Genomic DNA, 19,299 nt, shown 5'->3' on the forward strand with positions numbered 1-19,299 from the left:
AACTGTAACTGTAACGAATTACTTTTCAGAGTCAATAACTTGTAACGGTAATTAATTACTTTTTGAAAGAGAAAAACTGTAACTGTAATTAATTACTTTTATGGGAAAGTAACTTTCCCATCCCTGCTATTAATGCACATGTTAATGAGATTTAAGTTTACAGTAACTGAAAAATTAAGTGTAATGAAATTTAATATACTTTTCATTTACGGGTATAAATGACATTTAATTAATCGTAATTGAAATAACTATTAATGTACATATTAATAAAATTTAATGTACTTTTACATTTACGAATATTAATAATATTTTAATTAAGCCTAATACTATTAACGCTTAACGTTTAATACATTTACGTTTCTTACATGTCATTAATGTAAATTACTTTTCAGTTACAGATCTCGTACTTTTCATTAACGTGTAAATTAATTTCTATAATAGTGTGTTCATTAATTTCAATACACACGTTCATCACACTTAAGACTACTGTAATTTAGTTTTTATTTACATCATTCATTACATTTAATTTCGTGCATAACCACATGCTTCCTTTACATGTTAATTAAAATTCATTGAGAAATTTCTAACAGTGCATTTTCTTATTAAAATTATAAAATTAAAGAATACATTATGAGTTACTTACGTTGTTTGTTTCATTGAGAAATATCTTTGCATGATTATCAAGTTTTTTGTAAAGAGACTCAAAACATTTCCATCTTTCTTCTATTTCATTAAACTTAGCCTCATCTAAGACATCTTTATGCTTTTTCAATTCGTTATCGATAAAATCCATTTCATAAGTCAGTTCGTCCACAATTTCATAAAACTGTATATAAAAGGTACTCAATTCGATTCTTTTTACTATTGTAATCTTTGTTTTTGTCCATTCGTCTTTAAGATTTTTTATTTTTAATTGTAATTCGTATTTCTGCATCTCGTCCAAGCGTTCTATGATTGGAAGAATTTCCAACTCTAAATGATCTATACCCTCACCTTTAATTTCCAATTCAGCTAGTAATTGGCAATGAATTTGACGAAAATCACACGCCATTACCAAATTGCTGCCCATATTTTGATGCTTTTGAAGAAAGACTTTAACAATATCAGTTAGCCAAGCTTGTAAGGTATTATGCTTATCTAAAAATGTAGTTAGTATTCTCGAAATCTCTAAATTTTCTTCCTTATGAGCTGTACACCGTTCCATCAAAGAAAATTTGCGATTTTCCAATTTTTCTACAGCATTTCTTACACCCTGTAACAAACATGATATATACACACATATATGTATATATATATATATAGAGGAAAGCCCCCTATTATAAGATAGGCGCCTAATATGAGATAGCGGCGTTTCTGCTAAACTAATAGCCGCTATCTATTGGTTCCACCATGAATTTATTGCTCTTGGTTTGAAAACTGTTTAGTAGAAAATTCATTATTAGATCATGCCTGTAGTCATCGTAAAAAAAGATTTTAGAACTTGGATATCTTCAAATTTCATTAAGATGAGCCTTTAAAAATTGTTTATTATTTAATAAACAAATATTTGGCAATAAATTCTTCATGTAGTGATAGAGTAAGGTCGTACTAATAGAAAAATACGGGATATATTGAATTGCTTAATTACAGAAGTTAGATTTGATGATCGCAAAACCATAAGGCGTAGAAATCGTAATATGAGATACCCAGGGTATTTCTAATATGAAATAACCCATGCTCCCATGTCATAGTGAAAATCGCTGCTAAAGTATAAATGTTAATGTACAATAATAAAAAGGACAACCGGAATGAACGTCGAGTCCCTATTTCTGCGATGCTTGATTTCAACCACCTGAAAACGAGTTCTGGGTACAATATATCGCATACTCATTTTTCGCGCACACTGGTTGTGTTTGTTTGTATTTAAGAAACATTAAATAAAGTTTTTTAGTTGCAATACTGATATACTTTGCGTTTTACTTTCGATTTCTTGGGGCATCTCATATTAGGAGCATAATTTTTTGACTTTGCGATTTGCTCACTTTTTACATTTCTTTAATTTTCAAAAAAAATAAAATTTGAATTAAATTTTATATAACATTATCTTAAAGCTTATTAAATTTCCTTCAAAATGATATATTATTACGTAAGATAATAAGTGGCTTAAAATTATAAAAAGAACTAATAAGGAGCATACAGCCACAACGCCAGTTATAAGTAGCAAAAATATATTCAATTTAAATCAAGTAAACGTTTCGGTCACTATCTGACCATCATCAGTACAACCAAATTTCATATTAAAAAATATATAAATTATCAACCAGAAATTGTACTTGTCACAAAATTATAGTTCGCAAAAAATTTTTATAAAAATACGACGCTCAATAGTAAGAAATCAATCCAGTCCGAACTGAACAAGAATTTTTCAGAAGTAGTTGAACATCAATGTCAATTTGTTATAATATAGAAGATATTTCCATTTAAATATGTGATTGCCAGATGCTAAATATCCAAATATTAATTGTAACCAAAACAAAAAACAGAAATAGAACCACACACACACACACACACACACACACACAAATTAGAACTATAATATGTTTAATATCTATTAATATAAATTTAATTTTTAATCTATCGTATTAACAATTTTATTAACTCACCACATATTTGCTGACATAAGTGTTCACTCAAATCGTCACAGATTCATCTTCCACACAAATTTATAGCGTCGAACAGATTATACTTTTAACTTTACGAGATTATAATTTTCGTATAAATTATATCGTTAAAATGAGAACAACATTGTCAAGCCAAGTACATTGTGACCGCTTACCAGTGTACTGGCAGTATTTATATTTTATTTTTAGACAAAGAGAGAAGAGTTCTGGAAAGATTCAAACATTATTATGAGAGAGGGGGGCATTTACTAATGATAGGAATATATATCTCAGGAAACTGTTCCGTGTCACTCTGCTTATTTAAACTTTTTCTTTGTTTTTTTATGTGGATCATCTCCGAGACCATTCTTTTATAATAAGATTGTTCAGAATCAACTATATTGGTATTGTTCCAATCTATTTCGTGATTGAAATCTAATATATGCTTCGAAATGACCGACAAATTATTCGATGGTTTTTTTATAGTCGTTTTTATGTTCTTTTATTCTAGTTTTAAGCTTGCGTTTAGTTTGTCCAATATATGTAAATTCGCAATCTTGACAACTTATTTTATATACTACATTTGATTGATCTTCTTTTTTAATTATGTCTTTACCAGTTTTCATAACAGAACTTAAATTATTTATAGGTCTATGAGCAATATTAAAATTAAATTTATTTGTAATAGATATGAATTTTTCAGAAGTTTTTTGAAAATACGGAATGGTGAAATACTTATTCGAAAGATTAGTTGAATCTATTTTTTTGCTACGTTTATTAATGCAATCAAATGATTTATTATAAGGTAAAGATTTCATTCTGTTATTGATTGTTGCAAACAAAAATTGTAAAGGATATCCGTTATTTAAAAAAGTATTAATTAGATTTATGATATTCTTTTCGTGGAATTTCGGGTGAGAAAGAAATATAACTCTATCCAGCTGACTTATTATTACTCCTTTCTTGTGTATCACAGGATGATTAGAATAAAAATTTAAATATCGTCCAGAATCTGTAGACTTTTTATATAATTATCAAACATTAATCTGCCATTCTCAATTAACAATCTTACGTCAAGAAAGTTTAATTCTTCTTTACTACCGTGTTCGACTGTAAACTTTATTCTTTCATGGTAAGAATTAAAATAATCCAGTGTGGAGACAATCTGATCGTTTGGGAGAGCCATAATGATATCGTCAACGTAACGGAAATAGAAAAGTACATGAGTGGAAAGTTTACTAAAAATGTTGGATTCTAAATCTTGAATTACAGTGTCGTATATTAGATTTCAATCACGAAATAGATTGGAACAATACCAATATAGTTGATTCTGAACAATCTTATTATAAAAGAATGGTTTCGGAGATGATCCACATAAAAAAACAAAGAAAAAGTTTAAATAAGCAGAGTGACACGGAACAGTTTCCTGAGATATATATTCCTATCATTAGTAAATGCCCCCCTCTCTCATAATAATGTTTGAATCTTTCCAGAACTCTTCTCTCTTTGTCTAAAAATAAAATATAAATACTGCCAGTACACTGGTAAGCGGTCACAATGTACTTGGCTTGACAATGTTGTTCTCATTTTAACGATATAATTTATACGAAAATTATAATCTCGTAAAGTTAAAAGTATAATCTGTTCGACGCTATAAATTTGTGTGGAAGATGAATCTGTGACGATTTGAGTGAACACTTATGTCAGCAAATATGTGGTGAGTTAATAAAATTGTTAATACGATAGATTAAAAATTAAATTTATATTAATAGATATTAAACATATTATAGTTCTAATTTGTGTGTGTGTGTGTGTGTGTGTGTGTGTGGTTCTATTTCTGTTTTTTGTTTTGGTTACAATTAATATTTGGATATTTAGCATCTGGCAATCACATATTTAAATGGAAATATCTTCTATATTATAACAAATTGATTGACATTGTGATGTTCAACTACTTCTGAAAAATTCTTGTTCAGTTTGGACTGGATTGATTTCTTACTATTGAGCGTCATATTTTTATTAAAAATTTTTTGCGAACGATAATTTTGTGACAAGTACAATTTCTGGTTGATAATTTATATATTTTTTAATATGAAATTTGATTATACTGATGATGGTAGATAGTGACCGAAACGTTTACTTGATTTAAATTGAATATATTTTTGCTACTTATAACTAGCGTTGTGGCTGTATGCTCCTTATTAGTTCCTGACCTATTATTATTTTAAATTCTGCCCATAGACTTCTAACATTTACCCAAAATGAACTCGGTATCTCATAATAGGGGCCTTTCCTCTATATATTGGTTCGGAAAAAAAGTTTCTTTGTATATTTTAATTCAAGATTGTATATATAATCTTCGTCAAAAATCAACGAAATTTAAACTTAAAAAAAAGGGTTTTAAAGCTTGAAATCTCTACTTTCGAAAGATTACTATATTTTTTGAGTTTCTGTGAGTTTGATAATTTTTACATTTAAAAAACTACGAACTGAAAAAGATAAAAAATTTTCTTTTCACTTTGGAAATCTCTCACGGGTCCAAAAAAATTTACGAAAATTTTCAACTACTTATCATGAAAGCTTGAACCTTTCCCTACTAAATCATTTTTTTTAAATGTTCCTATGATTTTTTGTTACTGAATAATTAATTCGCGAATTAAGTAAAGGAGCATTCTAACTTTGATTGCTCATAACTCCGATCAAAATCATCATACCGCAATTTAAAAAACAAATTTTTAAAGCTAAAACTTTGCTCTAGCAAATGATATAATTGTAACAAAAATTTCGCAACAAATGAAAAACTTTTGTAAAAAATTTTTTTAAATACGAAGAAACTTTTTTTCCTCGACCTAATACACATATATTTAGTTATATTACTCAACCGCTATATTACTCTATCTATAAATAAAACATCATGACAAATAACAAAGATTGCGACAATAATATACAATAAAAAATTAATAAACAGATGATTTATAAAATTAGTAATATTTATATAGGACATTCAAAAAAATCTTCAGCCTTTATGTAATAGATAGTACACACTATACTAAGTAAAAAAGTCTTGGTGAATATAGATCAAAAGCTCAACCGTTTTTGAGATATTTAAACAATTTTATTAGTATCATAACTGACTTATTGTCTTTTCTACGTGTTGCATACGACGTGAAAAGAGAGAAATTGAGATAAATAGCATTAATAGCCTATTTGGGAGAATTACAGATTCAATAAAGTGATCTCCCATAATGCCCATCCAATCATAATAGCTGGTTGATATCAACTTACTGATTCTCAGAGAAATTTTTAATTATAAAGCAATATATATGGAAATTAAGTAAGAACATTTAGAATGTGGTTTGTAAATACTAAGGTAAATCTTCACGTAGCACATAACATGTAGAAGTTAATATAAGTCAGTTATAATAATTGTTTATGTCTTAGAAACGGCTGAGTTTCCAACCTATTCACTAAGATTTTTTTTTTCGGTATGTGTACTATCTACCATATAAGAGTGCTGAATGGTATTTTTTAACACCCTGTTATATATTAGTGCGATATAGCTATCTTATATCAACATATAATCCTTTCATCCTTAACTCGCGTAATAGTAAATACAATTAATTATTCGATTGATCTAACCTCGGCACCAGGTGCTTCTCTTCCCGTGATGTTTAATAATGCATATCCTTCTGACAATGGCTTTGAAATTACGTCTTCTATCATAGCCACTATTTGTGCATGAAGACGTGCGATTCGTGAAGAATAAGAAGGATGTTCCGTTGTTATTAATTGAATTTCTAACTGATCCAGTTTTGTGATAGCCTAGTGCATTGACTAATATTAGTAATCAAGTTTAAATATACTCATTGAATTATTAAACATTATATTATTTTACTGCCCCTTGTAGAAAAGTACTACTGAGCACTAGGAATATTTTGAGGCACTACTATACTACAGCACTACTACACTACTGTAGTAGTGCAGAAGTGTTCAGTAATGCTGAATAGTACTAAGATCTTCTATCCGCGTTTCGGCAAGATACAAAATGCAGGAAATGAGTATGCATCACAGAAACTTAGTATTAATAACTTCATTAAAAAAAAAAACACTTTGCAGAGACTCTATGAGCACACTCTGATCAAGCTGAGAGTAAGTGACGGATTTCATTTACAAATGCCTACTTATAGGGATCCGCGTCATTTCCTCCTTACAGAAAACGAGTCCATCTTGGCGATACTGCGTATCCCTATAAATAGGCGCGGATCCCTATAAATAGGCATATGTAAATGAAATTCATCACTTATTCTCAGCTTGATCAGAGTGTGCTCGTAGAGACTCTGAAAGTGCTTTTTGTTTAATAGAATTATTAATAATTAGTTTCTGTGATGCATACTCATTTCCCGCATTTTGTATCTTGCCGAAACGCGGATATATAGAAGATCTTAGCACTACTCAGCATTACTGAACACTTCTGCACTACTACAGTAGTATAGTACAGCTGTAGTGCTGTAGTACAGTAGTACCTCAAAATACTCCTAGTGCTCAGTAGTATTTTTCTACAAGGGTAATTAGTCGACTATAGATAATTAGAAAGTTAGAAACATTTACCGATTGTACCAACTCAAAAAAAGCCGTTGTTCTATCCAACAACCTGTTATATTGATCTAAATCGTTAATATAATCGGTAGCGGTACTAAGAATCGCAAACGCCTGCTCGGTCGCTTGTTCGCCTGCAAAGTGTCCCGATGACACTAATCGTTCGGTCGATTTAGTTATTTTAATAGCTTTATCTTGAAACTCCTAGAAAGCAATGAATTTTTCTTTTAAAAGAGCGTATTACTCTGTACAGTACACACACACACACTTATATATAATATATTATATATATATAATATATTATATATATATATATATATATAATTACACAGAACAATAAAATATATTTAATTATATTTGACGAGATATTAGTCGAATTGATTTCTGTTCAGATACCTTCGCTTCGACTTGTAACTTTTTTAATTCAAAAAGGAGCAGTTCTACATTAGATACAGAATCTCCCAATTGATTGCAACTGCCCTCTAATGCAACGATTCTGTTATTGAGAATTTCTTCGAGATTACGAAGATCGGTCGCGAGCAGCGCGAGAGCAAGACATTGCTCCAATTGAGTTTTTCTGCTAAGAAAAGTTGTCTCGATCAACCGCCTTCTATCGTGTAGTTCTTCCAGCCATTTTTCAACTCGTAATACGGCTAATGAAATACGATATTTATTTTATCATAAAAAATTTAATTTTATGGCAGCGATCTAGCTAAATAGATAAGCAAATAATTAATTACAGATATTGAATAAACATTTGACATACCATGATTAGCTTCATCTTTAATCGTATCCGACCTAGAATCTAAAGTGCCTTCGTTTACCAATTCCTTAAGTCCATCCAGCAATGTTTTACCCTCCCGCAATGCACCCATCAATCCTTCCAACATATCTTTGCGAAGATTCTGAATCTTCGATAGAAAACTTTTTACTACTTCTATTTCGATCGGTAGTAACGTGTTGTTACATGCCATTTCCAACGCCTCCATACGTTCTCTACATTCTGCCGCGCGACTATAAAAAAATAAAATCTATTTTGTTAAATAATTAATTTAAAAGCACGAATATATTAATTAATTAATTACACTTTGCTATACCATTGAAATAATACGTTTCGGTCAAGTATTTTCTTACGACGTTCTAAAAGTTGATTTATATCGCGCCATGCCTGACCTAATGTTTCCGCCATAGCAGTGTATACTTCTGCTCTTGGTCTCTGGGTTGTGATTAATTGATCAGCTTGTCGCAATAATTCTTCCACCGGGCTTTGTTTATTCTGATTATGGCAAAGTTTTAATTAACGGAGACCTTAAGCACTTCTATTTAATTATATTTAATATAAACTTTTACACAATTTGAAATTTATTTTATTACATTTAACTTTACCTGTAATCGGAGTAACACTTGATCGTGTGCGTTTGAAAGTTCCATAGCTTCTTTTACAGAAGCACCAAGTTTCGTTAATTCTGGTTGTAGCTCGAGTATTTTCAGCTTCAGCCATTCGCCGCTCTGAACAGAAACGATAATAAAGCGATGTATAATGATAAACCATCAATATCTTCGGAGTCTTCCGACAGTATAAACGACATGGCATAGATAAACTGAATATCATTAAATACTCCTTCCTTCTCCATTCAATGATCATTTTCGCAATTACTAAAATATTGTATTCATTATTTTAAATAATTGTAAAGTATAATAAATAACAAAGAAAATCTAAAAAAATGTTCGCTTGCTTATGCCACAATATAAAGATTATTTTAAGTCTTAAATAAATTTTGGAATTATCTAACAGCCACGTATAATGTCGAAAATCATATTTAAAAGAGAGATCTTTTTCCTCTAGCATTATTAAAAAGAAAAGATAGAAAGTAAAAAACGAGTGTAGACAGAAATCGGCCCTCCAAAGTTCATCAACCTCGTGAGGTTGGGCCGCAGAAGGAGCAAGATATGTTTCCATTTTCATCTTTGGCATACTGCCGAATAACTACGTTTGGATTGACCAATTCTCTCTTCTGGTATATGTATATCGTTACTTGAGCGATGAAATTATTTCTTTTTTTTTTTAAGGTATGCTAGCGAAAAGAGATATATTATTTTATGACAATATTTTTAAAGATATCGGAATAACTAACGAAATTAACAAATACTCAATGTATTTGTTAAAAACTTGAGAAATATATTATATCGTATTATAAGAAAAAAATGTCATTTGTGATTTACGGATTAGAGTAAAAGTAGAAAAGATTATACACCAGTAATAAAAATAATTATATTAATTATATTAATTGTTTCAATTTCTTAAGTGTTATATTTGGAAATTATTCAAATTATCTGATATCACAACATGCAATAGTACTAAATAAATTCTCATACTTGACAATGTTAATAAGTGCACCGTAAAAATATGTTTATGCGTATCTAAAAATCTTTATCGAACATTTTCCCTCTTGTTTCGGACGAAGTACTATTGTTAGATTGTAGGAATGATATAGACTATTATAGTCGAAAAGGTATGGTAAAAGGAAAAATCACGTCACTCGTCCGCCACTGAGCCGAGCCAGGTTGGACCCAAGCTGCCTCGAGTCGTCTCATATACACGCGCGTGCGCGAGCGCGTGTGTGTGCGTGTGTGTATATAATACCGGTTTGTTAGATTATACGAGAGTGTGCAGATCCATGCTACGAGATCTCCCTTACTTCGATACGAGTTTATCGATTATCCAATCTATATACTTATAAATTAATTTTGGGGGATCTGTTATATAGTTTATTGTAATTTAAATTAATAATTTATATTAGGATAAAAATTTATATACATACATAGTTTTTTCTTCTTTCAAACTGCATAAAATTAGATATATATTTAATTTTAAAAAGTATTTGTTTTATTTTCCACACAACACACACAGCCTTCTTCACTTGATAAAAATTTGAGGTAATAAAAATGTAAATTTATAGTTAATAATAAAACACTTAAAATGTAACTTGCATGGATTGTGCGATCGTGTTTCTAAATACTTTGGAATCCAACGTAACGTACATAAGATGGGTTTATCTGATCATGATGGTGTGTAATGGGAGTTACTGTATCTAGTGGTTAAATTTATCCTTCGTAGAGTTTCGGGAGACTCGTTTTGCTCAGCGGATATCTAAAACGCTTACGGTTTCGAGAGGATTCGGAAATAGCTATAGACCGAAGCAACCGAATCCCGAAATACCTACACCATAGTGTCATACATAAAATTGCAATGAAAAATTGTTCTTTACTAAGAATTATTTGAATGAAACAATCCATATGTAATATTTTATTTTCACAAAGATTTTCAAGTAATGATTTCCAAAAACTTCTAAATAAAATAAAATAAAATGAGTTGCATTGACAGACAAAATAACAATAAAAAATATAAATTATTATTATATAAATTAAAATGCAATACATGTTTCTTACTTGAAGTAAAGCGATTACTACACGCGTTTCTCCACTTTGCACAGCTATGGTACTTATAGTAGTAGTTGGAGAGATTATTTGTTGTGGCGTATCCTCATCTCTTTGCGTGACAATTTCGGAAATTGTCTCAACAGATCTTCCGGGATGCACGTGTGCCATCGAATCAGGACCATCCACCATCATTGCTAATTTTATCTTTTATGTGATAATCAAAACGTTTCAGATCTGTGTTAGCAGAATTATATTTGTGACATAATTACGTCATGAAATACTCACTCGATATTTATATATGCTACGAATTAAGCAATAGTTGACAATATAGCTGCTGAAAATTAAAATTGTTAAAAGTGTTACGCGACGTTATACCGATACGTTTCGGCCGAACATACACAGTGATTTCAATGCCTGGTGCTAAATATATTACAATGACGTACGTCGATCTAAAACGCGACAATAAACATCTAGCTCATAGATATTCTCAAAGATTTTACAGATAAAAAATATATTAACATGTTTCTCCGAGTTGGCTCTTTCGAATTGTCTTTTCTAATTGACTTTATTTTTGGCACCTTGCCAAAGATGCTAGTACGAAAATTCCGTGAATGTAAAACTGAAGATGATTGCGTCTGTAATACAAATAGACAAACCAAAAATATTTAACTGGCAAAAGTTTTTTCGCAACTTAATATTTTTTCAATGTTGCCTTATCTCTTTAATTTGCATTAATTTCTTAAATTAAAAATATAAAAGAATACAATTTTTTTATCAAAGTTAGGATATTTCTTCTACGCGAAAAGGAATAACAATTTGTTAATTTACAGTCACGATCAATTGAAAATGTATGCTGCATACAGTAATATCTATATTTTCTCTTTTTGATACAACATATTAATACTTTATGTAGATATCTTTGTGTGTACGATGACGTCATCTACAGAGACGAACAAATGGTAGAATAAAACCGGACTGACTGGTAGCGCTCTTTCAAGTAACGTACGGTGAAAATCATATGTAACCGGAAATGATCCGATAGAAATACCAATCGATATTACAAAAAAATTTTTATGTTTCTTTATTGAATAAGTTTATGATTTCTCCCGTGACATCAGAGGACCGTTCAATTATTTGCAAATAATTTGATCGACTCTTTATATCTTAAAGAAATTTTCCAATTAACAAATATATATATATATATACATATATATAATCATAATATAAATTTGCGCATTTCGATATTTAATGCGTAATTATAAATTCTTTTTTTATTTTTTATAATTTAAATTAACAGGCTTTTGTTCTCTTATGTAGTAAAATTTTAAATTAAAAAGACGGGAAAAACTTTGCTTCATTTCGTCTCTCTTAATAAGCAGATTCATGGTTTTTGACATTTTAATTTGATGTACGATGCACCAAGTTATATTTTTTATATGAAATATTGTTTAGCATAATTTTTACTTGGCACGATATAACAATCACCTAAATTCGATTCGCGTTTAAGCGGTATTGTTAGTAAGAATGACGACAACAACGGCAGTAACACTTGCGTGACACATGTCACGAGTGTATCACGTCACCAGCCGATCGGTTGCAGTAACCAGCCGAACCAAGACTGAACCGACAGAGCGCAGTACGGCCTGCGGCCAGTCCGCACTCCGGTTAGCCGGGTTAGCCTCCGGCCGGCTGCCTCCCGCTCACTTTCGTTGCACTCGTCGAGCACGATCTACAGAGCAGAGTTGCGCAGGGCAACAGCTTCGAAAGTGAAATTGTCGATTGTAAATGAAAAGTCTTTAGGTGTAATATATGATCATCCAATATATTTTTAATTAAATTTTATAATGTTAAAAATTATCGCACACAATTTCTTTTAAACATCTTTTATTTACACAAATAACAAATGCGTCATGCGATACTAAAAATCCATGACAGCATATCAACGCCTGAGCCGTAGAAAGTGCTATAGCGAAAAAAATATGAAGAAAGGTTTATGTCAAGAAATTAATGAAAAGCGGTCTATTTCACGTGAGGCGTGCAAACCGGTCTATGTCAAAACGCATACGAAGTACGGTTTATATCGAGAAAGCGAGAAGAACGGCTCAAGTCGCATGAAATTAAAAAAGGGTTTATATAGCGCAATATTTACTACTCATAAATTACACAAATTTAGTTACAGAAAATTAAATAATCGATGAATAAATGAGTGCGGAAAATAGGATTAAAAATCAAGACGATTTCCGTTCTCAGTCATATCACTATAAAATTTATAAAAAGAAAATATTACGGTCTTCACACCTCACACGAGATAGAACGCTTTTCATTCATTTCTTGACATAGACCTTTCTTCATGTTTTTCTCGATATAGCCTAACCTTCTACGGCTCAGGCGTAGATATTATATAATATTATATTAAAATTTTATTTGCAATATAGTTACAGACAGCGAAGCATAACAAATACGCAGTTAACAATTCTTAATCCTGCCGATTCTATATAATACATGTGATATTTTCAACATGAAACATCCATATATATAAACATCTTTTTCTTTAATCAATCAAAATCGTAAGATCTATATATGCTGGTAATATTTGTTTTCATCAAATTCTTTATATAAAATTTGTCTTTACACACACACATCAAAGCTGCAAATAATTTTCAGTTATAAGAATTAGATAGACAATCATTGTTGTATTTAATGCAATAATAAAGGAAAACAAAAAAAACTTACAAATTTAAATGAATAAGAATTGTTCTAAACACATATACCAAACAGCTAGCACATTAAAATGTAACAAACAAAGAATTTGAAAGAAGAAAGATTGATCAAACGTCGGTCGAAGATAGTAGTTGCGTCATCAAAATTACACTTGCAAACTCACCTTTCTTGTTTTTTCAAGAAAATCTTCACCTTCTAAATTATCATCTTTCTTCATCGATGATATTTTAATTTCGCTATCCTCATGAAGTAAAAAATTTTGCGAAGACAACGGTATATCCTCATATTCTCTTAAATTGGAGCATGTGCTTTCATTCAACACTTGTTCTCGGATTTTCGTCGCAATATTTTGATCCGATTGTACTTTTTTCGAACTTTTGCCAGTATAATTTTTAGACTCTTCTGTTAAAAAAAATTTAGTTATAAAAGAGTGAATATAATAATAAGAATTCATTATTTTTCATTATTATATATAAATGTATTATTATACTATAGGGTACAAAGAATCATTAAAATTATAAAAATTATAAAAATTATAAAATATTAACTGAACGAAGATAAATCGAGATGGTGGTGAATGTCATCCGTTTTTTCGCGCGATTCTGCTTCTAGCACATCTTCCACACTTTGAATATCTTTCACGTCGATATATTGCCGATGATCTTGCACAGTATTTGATACCACTTTATAAGAGGCTACGCCTAATCGAATATCGTGCAAAACACGCAAAATGGTTGTCTCGGTAACTTCTTTTATAATTTTGTTTGATTTTTCCTATGCAAACAAATCATAATTTGTAATACTTTAAAAGTGTAATAATTACGCTGTTTAATACAATATTAAATGAAAATTGAAATAAACTTTAAAAAGTATACATATGTTTTATATATATATATATATATAAATTTTTTCCTTTGAGAATCAGTTTACTAACTGAATTAAATAACATACATTAGTAATTTTATCCATTGTTTTCATTCGTACTGTTGGGATTACTCCGCTGATAGTTGAAATATTTGATGTTGCTTCAGGAAATTTCTGATTTTCATTGGTCGGAGAAGAAGTAAGAGGTGCAATTGTAGTTATTAGTTTAGGCTTTTCCATGGTCCACCTTTAAATGTTTGCAATTTTTTGAGTTGATGAAAGATTTTGTTGGAGTATATTAAAAATGGATTCATTTTATTGATTTTAATTAATATTCATAATTTTATTTGATAACTAAAAGTAATTAAATTTCATATAAATACCAAGTGGAACCAGAATATGTCACCACGGGTGCAATAATAGAAAGATCTTCGCATTCCGGCGATGTTACGAAAGATTCACTTCTCGAACGTGGAGGTGGAGTTGTTGAACATTCAGTTGCTGTTGTATAACCCTCCACATTGTATTCTCCTATTGCACTTTCGCAACGAGAATTTTCGATAAATTCCTATAAAAATAAAAAAAGATGAAACTATTTAAAAAATGTTTTAAAATATTTTTCTAAGAGAGAAAAAGAAGAAAAATATTTATAAATCAATATTAAAACATGTTAATATATACCTTAGAATTAAAATCTTTATTTGATATTTCGATATTTTCCATAGATTGCGGACGAATATGAAATAAACTGTCATTAAATTTTTCCATCGTAGGAGTAATAGATTTAATTACATCAGATTTGATTTTTGTAGCTACAGTTTCTGAAGTTATTGGTTGCATTTCAGCAATTACAGACACAGCTGAAGCTGTCATACTCGACGTAGTCGTGTTAGAAGTCGTATGCATGGACTTGTTTGACGGCGACGTAGCAGATATCGAGAGCAAGGACGAAGCAGAGGACGTCACAACGGCAGGAATAGACATCGGTCGAGTTTTAGCTCCAGCTTCACATAGTCTCGCATCCAGTTTTTCCGCGAGACGCGTAACTTCCGCTAATTTCGCCGAAATAGCTTCGACTGCTGTCAAATTATCACCAAAGATCGGAGCATTCTCAACTTTAGACATCCTAGAAAAACGAATTTGTTGATCAAATTAATACTCTATAAATAGATGTTTTTATCCTGGAGTTTATAAATTTTTGAATATTACTTAATATCCATTTGTTAGTGAATTCCGTAAGCTTTATACGATATTATTACTTTTTGTTGTTTTATGTTAATATTACTTTTATAGTTTCGTTATAATTGTGTGTAAAATAATAATAAAAGAAACATTAAATATATTGACATCACTTTGTCAAATCATATTCATATCAGTTTCAATATTGGTTTTTTTCCAGATGATTTCCTTCATAGGATTAGATATAGTTTAGTTTGTAATGGGAGGATAATTAAATTAAAAGTACAAGTTGAATTAAAAATACGACATAAGAAAATGTTAGATCAGTTACGTAATTAATAGTTGACAGTGCATTGACAGTACATCGCGTCGTCACATGGTCTCTGCAATTTGGGGCAAAGTTCTAATTTCGTAGCTCACGGTTGCTTTATCAAGCGCCATAATTGATTTCTATATTAAATCTTAAGAATCTTAAAGATAAATTTATTTAAAAAATGTTTAATCTAAGTTTCTGAACGTTATGATTTTTTTATACAGTGCTTGTTCTTTTTTTTTATTGTTACAATAAATGTATTATACCAAAAATAATCTTCGTGATATGTGCAATACGGTAGATGATTCTTCATGATGCAAACTAGTTCACCAAAGTATTATTGAAACGAGATTCGCGTTACCAGTTAAGTTTTAAGTTACGACGTCACCGTGGAACGAAGCCAAAGAAGTGTGTAGCATGATATTTTATTACTTATGAATATTGCAACAATTTTTTATAGTGTGATTATTCAATGCTAAAAGTATCAACAAAATTTGTAAAACAATCTTATTATAAAATGCAGATTTAGAAGAAGATTGCTAAATAATATTTTTTTGAAGAAATTTCGTGAATGTTTACCTACTACACGGATTAAACACAAACTGATAAAAAAACGCTATATATATATATATATATAGAATGGAATATAATCTGTATTTAAGTTGAATCAAGCGTTATGAAATGTCAGTTATCTTATTGCAGCTCACTTACATGCACCGTTTCTAAATTATAGACGCTATCTCGACGAGAGCCAGCCATAGACTGACATACACTGTCTCCGGTAAACACGCAAGCGTTCCTCACACCAAGCGTATATTACATTTACTAATTATTATATTTTATTTATTATCGAATTGTATTTTATAAAAATAGAAAAGAGAAGTTTTAAATATTTCTTATTTTGATTTATGTTATTATTAAAACATTTTTATAGAATTATTTTTACTTTATAATTTTTATCTTTTTAACGGTTATGCTATATCTTTTGCGTAATTATGTAATTCAAATCATACTAATCTCTGAGGCGTAATATCTTCAAATTAATGTAGAAGTTTATTAGTAATTATGTTAATGCGGAACGATTCTTTATTATACTTACGGTTGACTATAAAGAGGTTCCTTCAACCTCGTCTTAAGGAGACGACCCAATCTTACCATCCGACCAACTTCCAATAAAAGTTTCTCTCGATTATCAAGGATATTTCTTATACTTTCTTTGATGCGTGCTTTTGCCGCTGCATCTTCATCTTTTGCAGAATGATACAGGGCCGTCACTGTTTCCGCCAAATTTTGTAATCCGGTACAATGCTTTAAATAAATTCATTTAAAATATAGAAAAGACAGAGAAAATATATATAGTAAATAATGCATAAAATAATGATTCTTTTATCCTAAAATACTAAAAAAATAAAATACTTAAACAACTTTTGAATTTATACATATCGAATTATATTAATTTACATTCATACATCTTCGACGTTTCTATGAAAAACAGCGCATACTCGTAGCCTGGTTAATTGTTCCTGACTAACAGATCGGAACTGTCGCCAAGCCTGTCGTAATTTTGAAGATAGATTAGCATTAACCTCTAAAGATATTCTGCAAGATAATCTCAATACACGTGCTCCATTCACCAATTGACCACCATATTCGTAAGTTCCCTGTAAATATTTATCTCATTATATGTATGTGCTTGACAATTCTACAGAAAGTAAAACAGAATAACTCTATTATTACTTTTGTTTTATGTTATAAAAATAATTTGTAACAGTAATCACGCTGTAAAATTACTTTTGCTGTTTCCTGAAAAGATTGGTGTTCCTCTTTTTGCAATTGTATTTCCTTGACATTACAACCAACTTCCATGTGATTTCGAAGTAAAACATTGAATAAATCATTTAACCACTTAACAGCCTGGAAGGTACAATAGACGCATAGATTTATTACATTCTTTTGCACGCATTAAAACATTTTTGTATCATGTCTTATTCCGTACTTGTTCGGCATCGCTCTCGTACATGTATATCAGAGCTAGCTGTTTCAGTGACAACTTTTGTAATTCTACACTATCATTAAATATATTCTTTCTGGCATTTGTCGCATCTAGTATATCTTTGACATTGATGATATCTTCATCGTAATTTACATGAACTTCTCGACCAAGTGCATCCTTTACGGGCATAGAGAGAATATCCGACAATTTTTCACCTTCTTTTACAAGCTCGTGTTCTAAATTGTCTGAAAAATTATTTAAACATGAAACTAAACAAATATTAATAACTAATGAGTCACCTTTACCTAAAATCGTTTGACTTTTTTCCAAAGTTAAGAGTTTAATGCTTGCTTGAGAGAAGTTGTAATTCCTATTGCCCATGACTAATTGCTCGAATACTTCACTCGTCTTATCGAAGTACTGTAATAATAAATAGCAAAAAAAACCACTTCCAATTGCTAATAAATAGGTCGATAAAAATTTGATTTTTACCTCAGAAACAAGTCTAAAGAATCTTTGCGAAGTGATTAATACATTTCTACGTCTTTCGAGTCGTGAAGCGAAGCTACGACAAACAAAGTCCATGAAATCTCTTTGAGATTTTAAATCTTCTGGTAATTTACTTTTAGGTAGGTTATCAATTTTATGAAGCAGCTCTGCATATCGCCCATAAGTCTCCTGTAAACACATTAGAATTATATTCCATGTAATACTTTATAAAACGAAATAAATTTTTAAAACAAAATGAAAATTATAAAATTTTACTTATTTACCCGGCATTGAAGCTCAATTTTTTCGTGTTGCCTTCGGAGCTCCTCGGATGAAGAAACGTCGAAGCCAACCTGACAACAGGAGTTCAGCATTACATCTGCTGGACCCAAAATCCAGTCAGTAACGCTTGATACACCCTGTTCCAGATTTTCGATTACTCTGGCAGTATCCAGGTTTCGTTCCATTTCTGTCCACGAATTTTCAATATCCATCTGCAAACGATAGAATAACATTGTATTAAAATATTGTACTAAATATGTATAAAATAAATTTAAATACGCCAATCGTAAATGTGATTAAATATAAATTAACCTGTTTTAATTCGATAGAATCGAATAACTTATGAATTCCTTTAATCGTATCCAAAATATCCTTAGAGGACTCTCTACTCATGGAACTTACTAGATTCCTACCTAAATAAGTGAAATTTAACTTTTTCCATTATTTTTACATAAGAGACATCATTGCTTAAAATAAATTATTAAATTTTTATTAGCACATCAGTTACAAACTACATACAACCTTTTTTTATTTATTTCTTAATATTCATATAATAGGGGAGAGTGGTCTAAATCGGACCGTGTTCTAAATAGGACTTTTTTAATTTAAATGAATACGGTTAAGTAGATTTGCGTACTATTTATAATGTAAAGTCCTTATAAGACACGGAACATGTGATAGCAGTTTGACAGTTCTCTATCATAACATTCATAAAATAGACGCAAATATGTATTTTCAACCACCGTGCGAAAATTTTTTTAAAAAAGAAAATCCTTGTAAAT

At 30.2% G+C, this 19,299-nt stretch overlaps 1 protein-coding gene across 6 annotated transcripts in view; it reads right to left on the minus strand.

Moving 5' to 3' along the window:
- Positions 1-19,299, minus strand: part of LOC108759371 (titin) — a 48,607-nt gene that overhangs the window by 27,388 nt on the left and 1,920 nt on the right. For 5 of the 6 annotated variants that reach the window (XM_018504788.1, XM_018504787.1, XM_018504786.1 and 2 more), the window contains exons 6-25: positions 18,830-18,930; positions 18,520-18,729; positions 18,239-18,424; positions 18,052-18,166; positions 17,750-17,991; positions 17,545-17,667; positions 17,223-17,414; positions 16,853-17,061; positions 14,943-15,387; positions 14,645-14,829; positions 14,349-14,508; positions 13,946-14,171; positions 13,561-13,799; positions 8,622-8,744; positions 8,333-8,511; positions 8,002-8,249; positions 7,632-7,888; positions 7,248-7,439; positions 6,279-6,461; positions 644-1,252 (exon numbers count right to left, since the gene is read on the minus strand). In XM_018504788.1, coding sequence (XP_018360290.1) covers positions 644-1,252; positions 6,279-6,461; positions 7,248-7,439; positions 7,632-7,888; positions 8,002-8,249; positions 8,333-8,511; positions 8,622-8,744; positions 13,561-13,799; positions 13,946-14,171; positions 14,349-14,508; positions 14,645-14,829; positions 14,943-15,387; positions 16,853-17,061; positions 17,223-17,414; positions 17,545-17,667; positions 17,750-17,991; positions 18,052-18,166; positions 18,239-18,424; positions 18,520-18,729; positions 18,830-18,930 — 4,424 coding nt within the window. Of the gene's footprint in view, positions 1-643; positions 1,253-6,278; positions 6,462-7,247; positions 7,440-7,631; positions 7,889-8,001; positions 8,250-8,332; positions 8,512-8,621; positions 8,745-13,560; positions 13,800-13,945; positions 14,172-14,348; positions 14,509-14,644; positions 14,830-14,942; positions 15,388-16,464; positions 16,511-16,852; positions 17,062-17,222; positions 17,415-17,544; positions 17,668-17,749; positions 17,992-18,051; positions 18,167-18,238; positions 18,425-18,519; positions 18,730-18,829; positions 18,931-19,299 lie in introns of those variants that run through there. The other variant, XM_018504789.1, reaches the window with a different exon arrangement.

This window comes from Trachymyrmex cornetzi, unplaced genomic scaffold (assembly GCF_001594075.2).
Source record: "Trachymyrmex cornetzi isolate Tcor2-1 unplaced genomic scaffold, Tcor1.1 scaffold182, whole genome shotgun sequence".
Classification (NCBI taxonomy): Eukaryota; Metazoa; Arthropoda; class Insecta; order Hymenoptera; family Formicidae; genus Trachymyrmex; species Trachymyrmex cornetzi.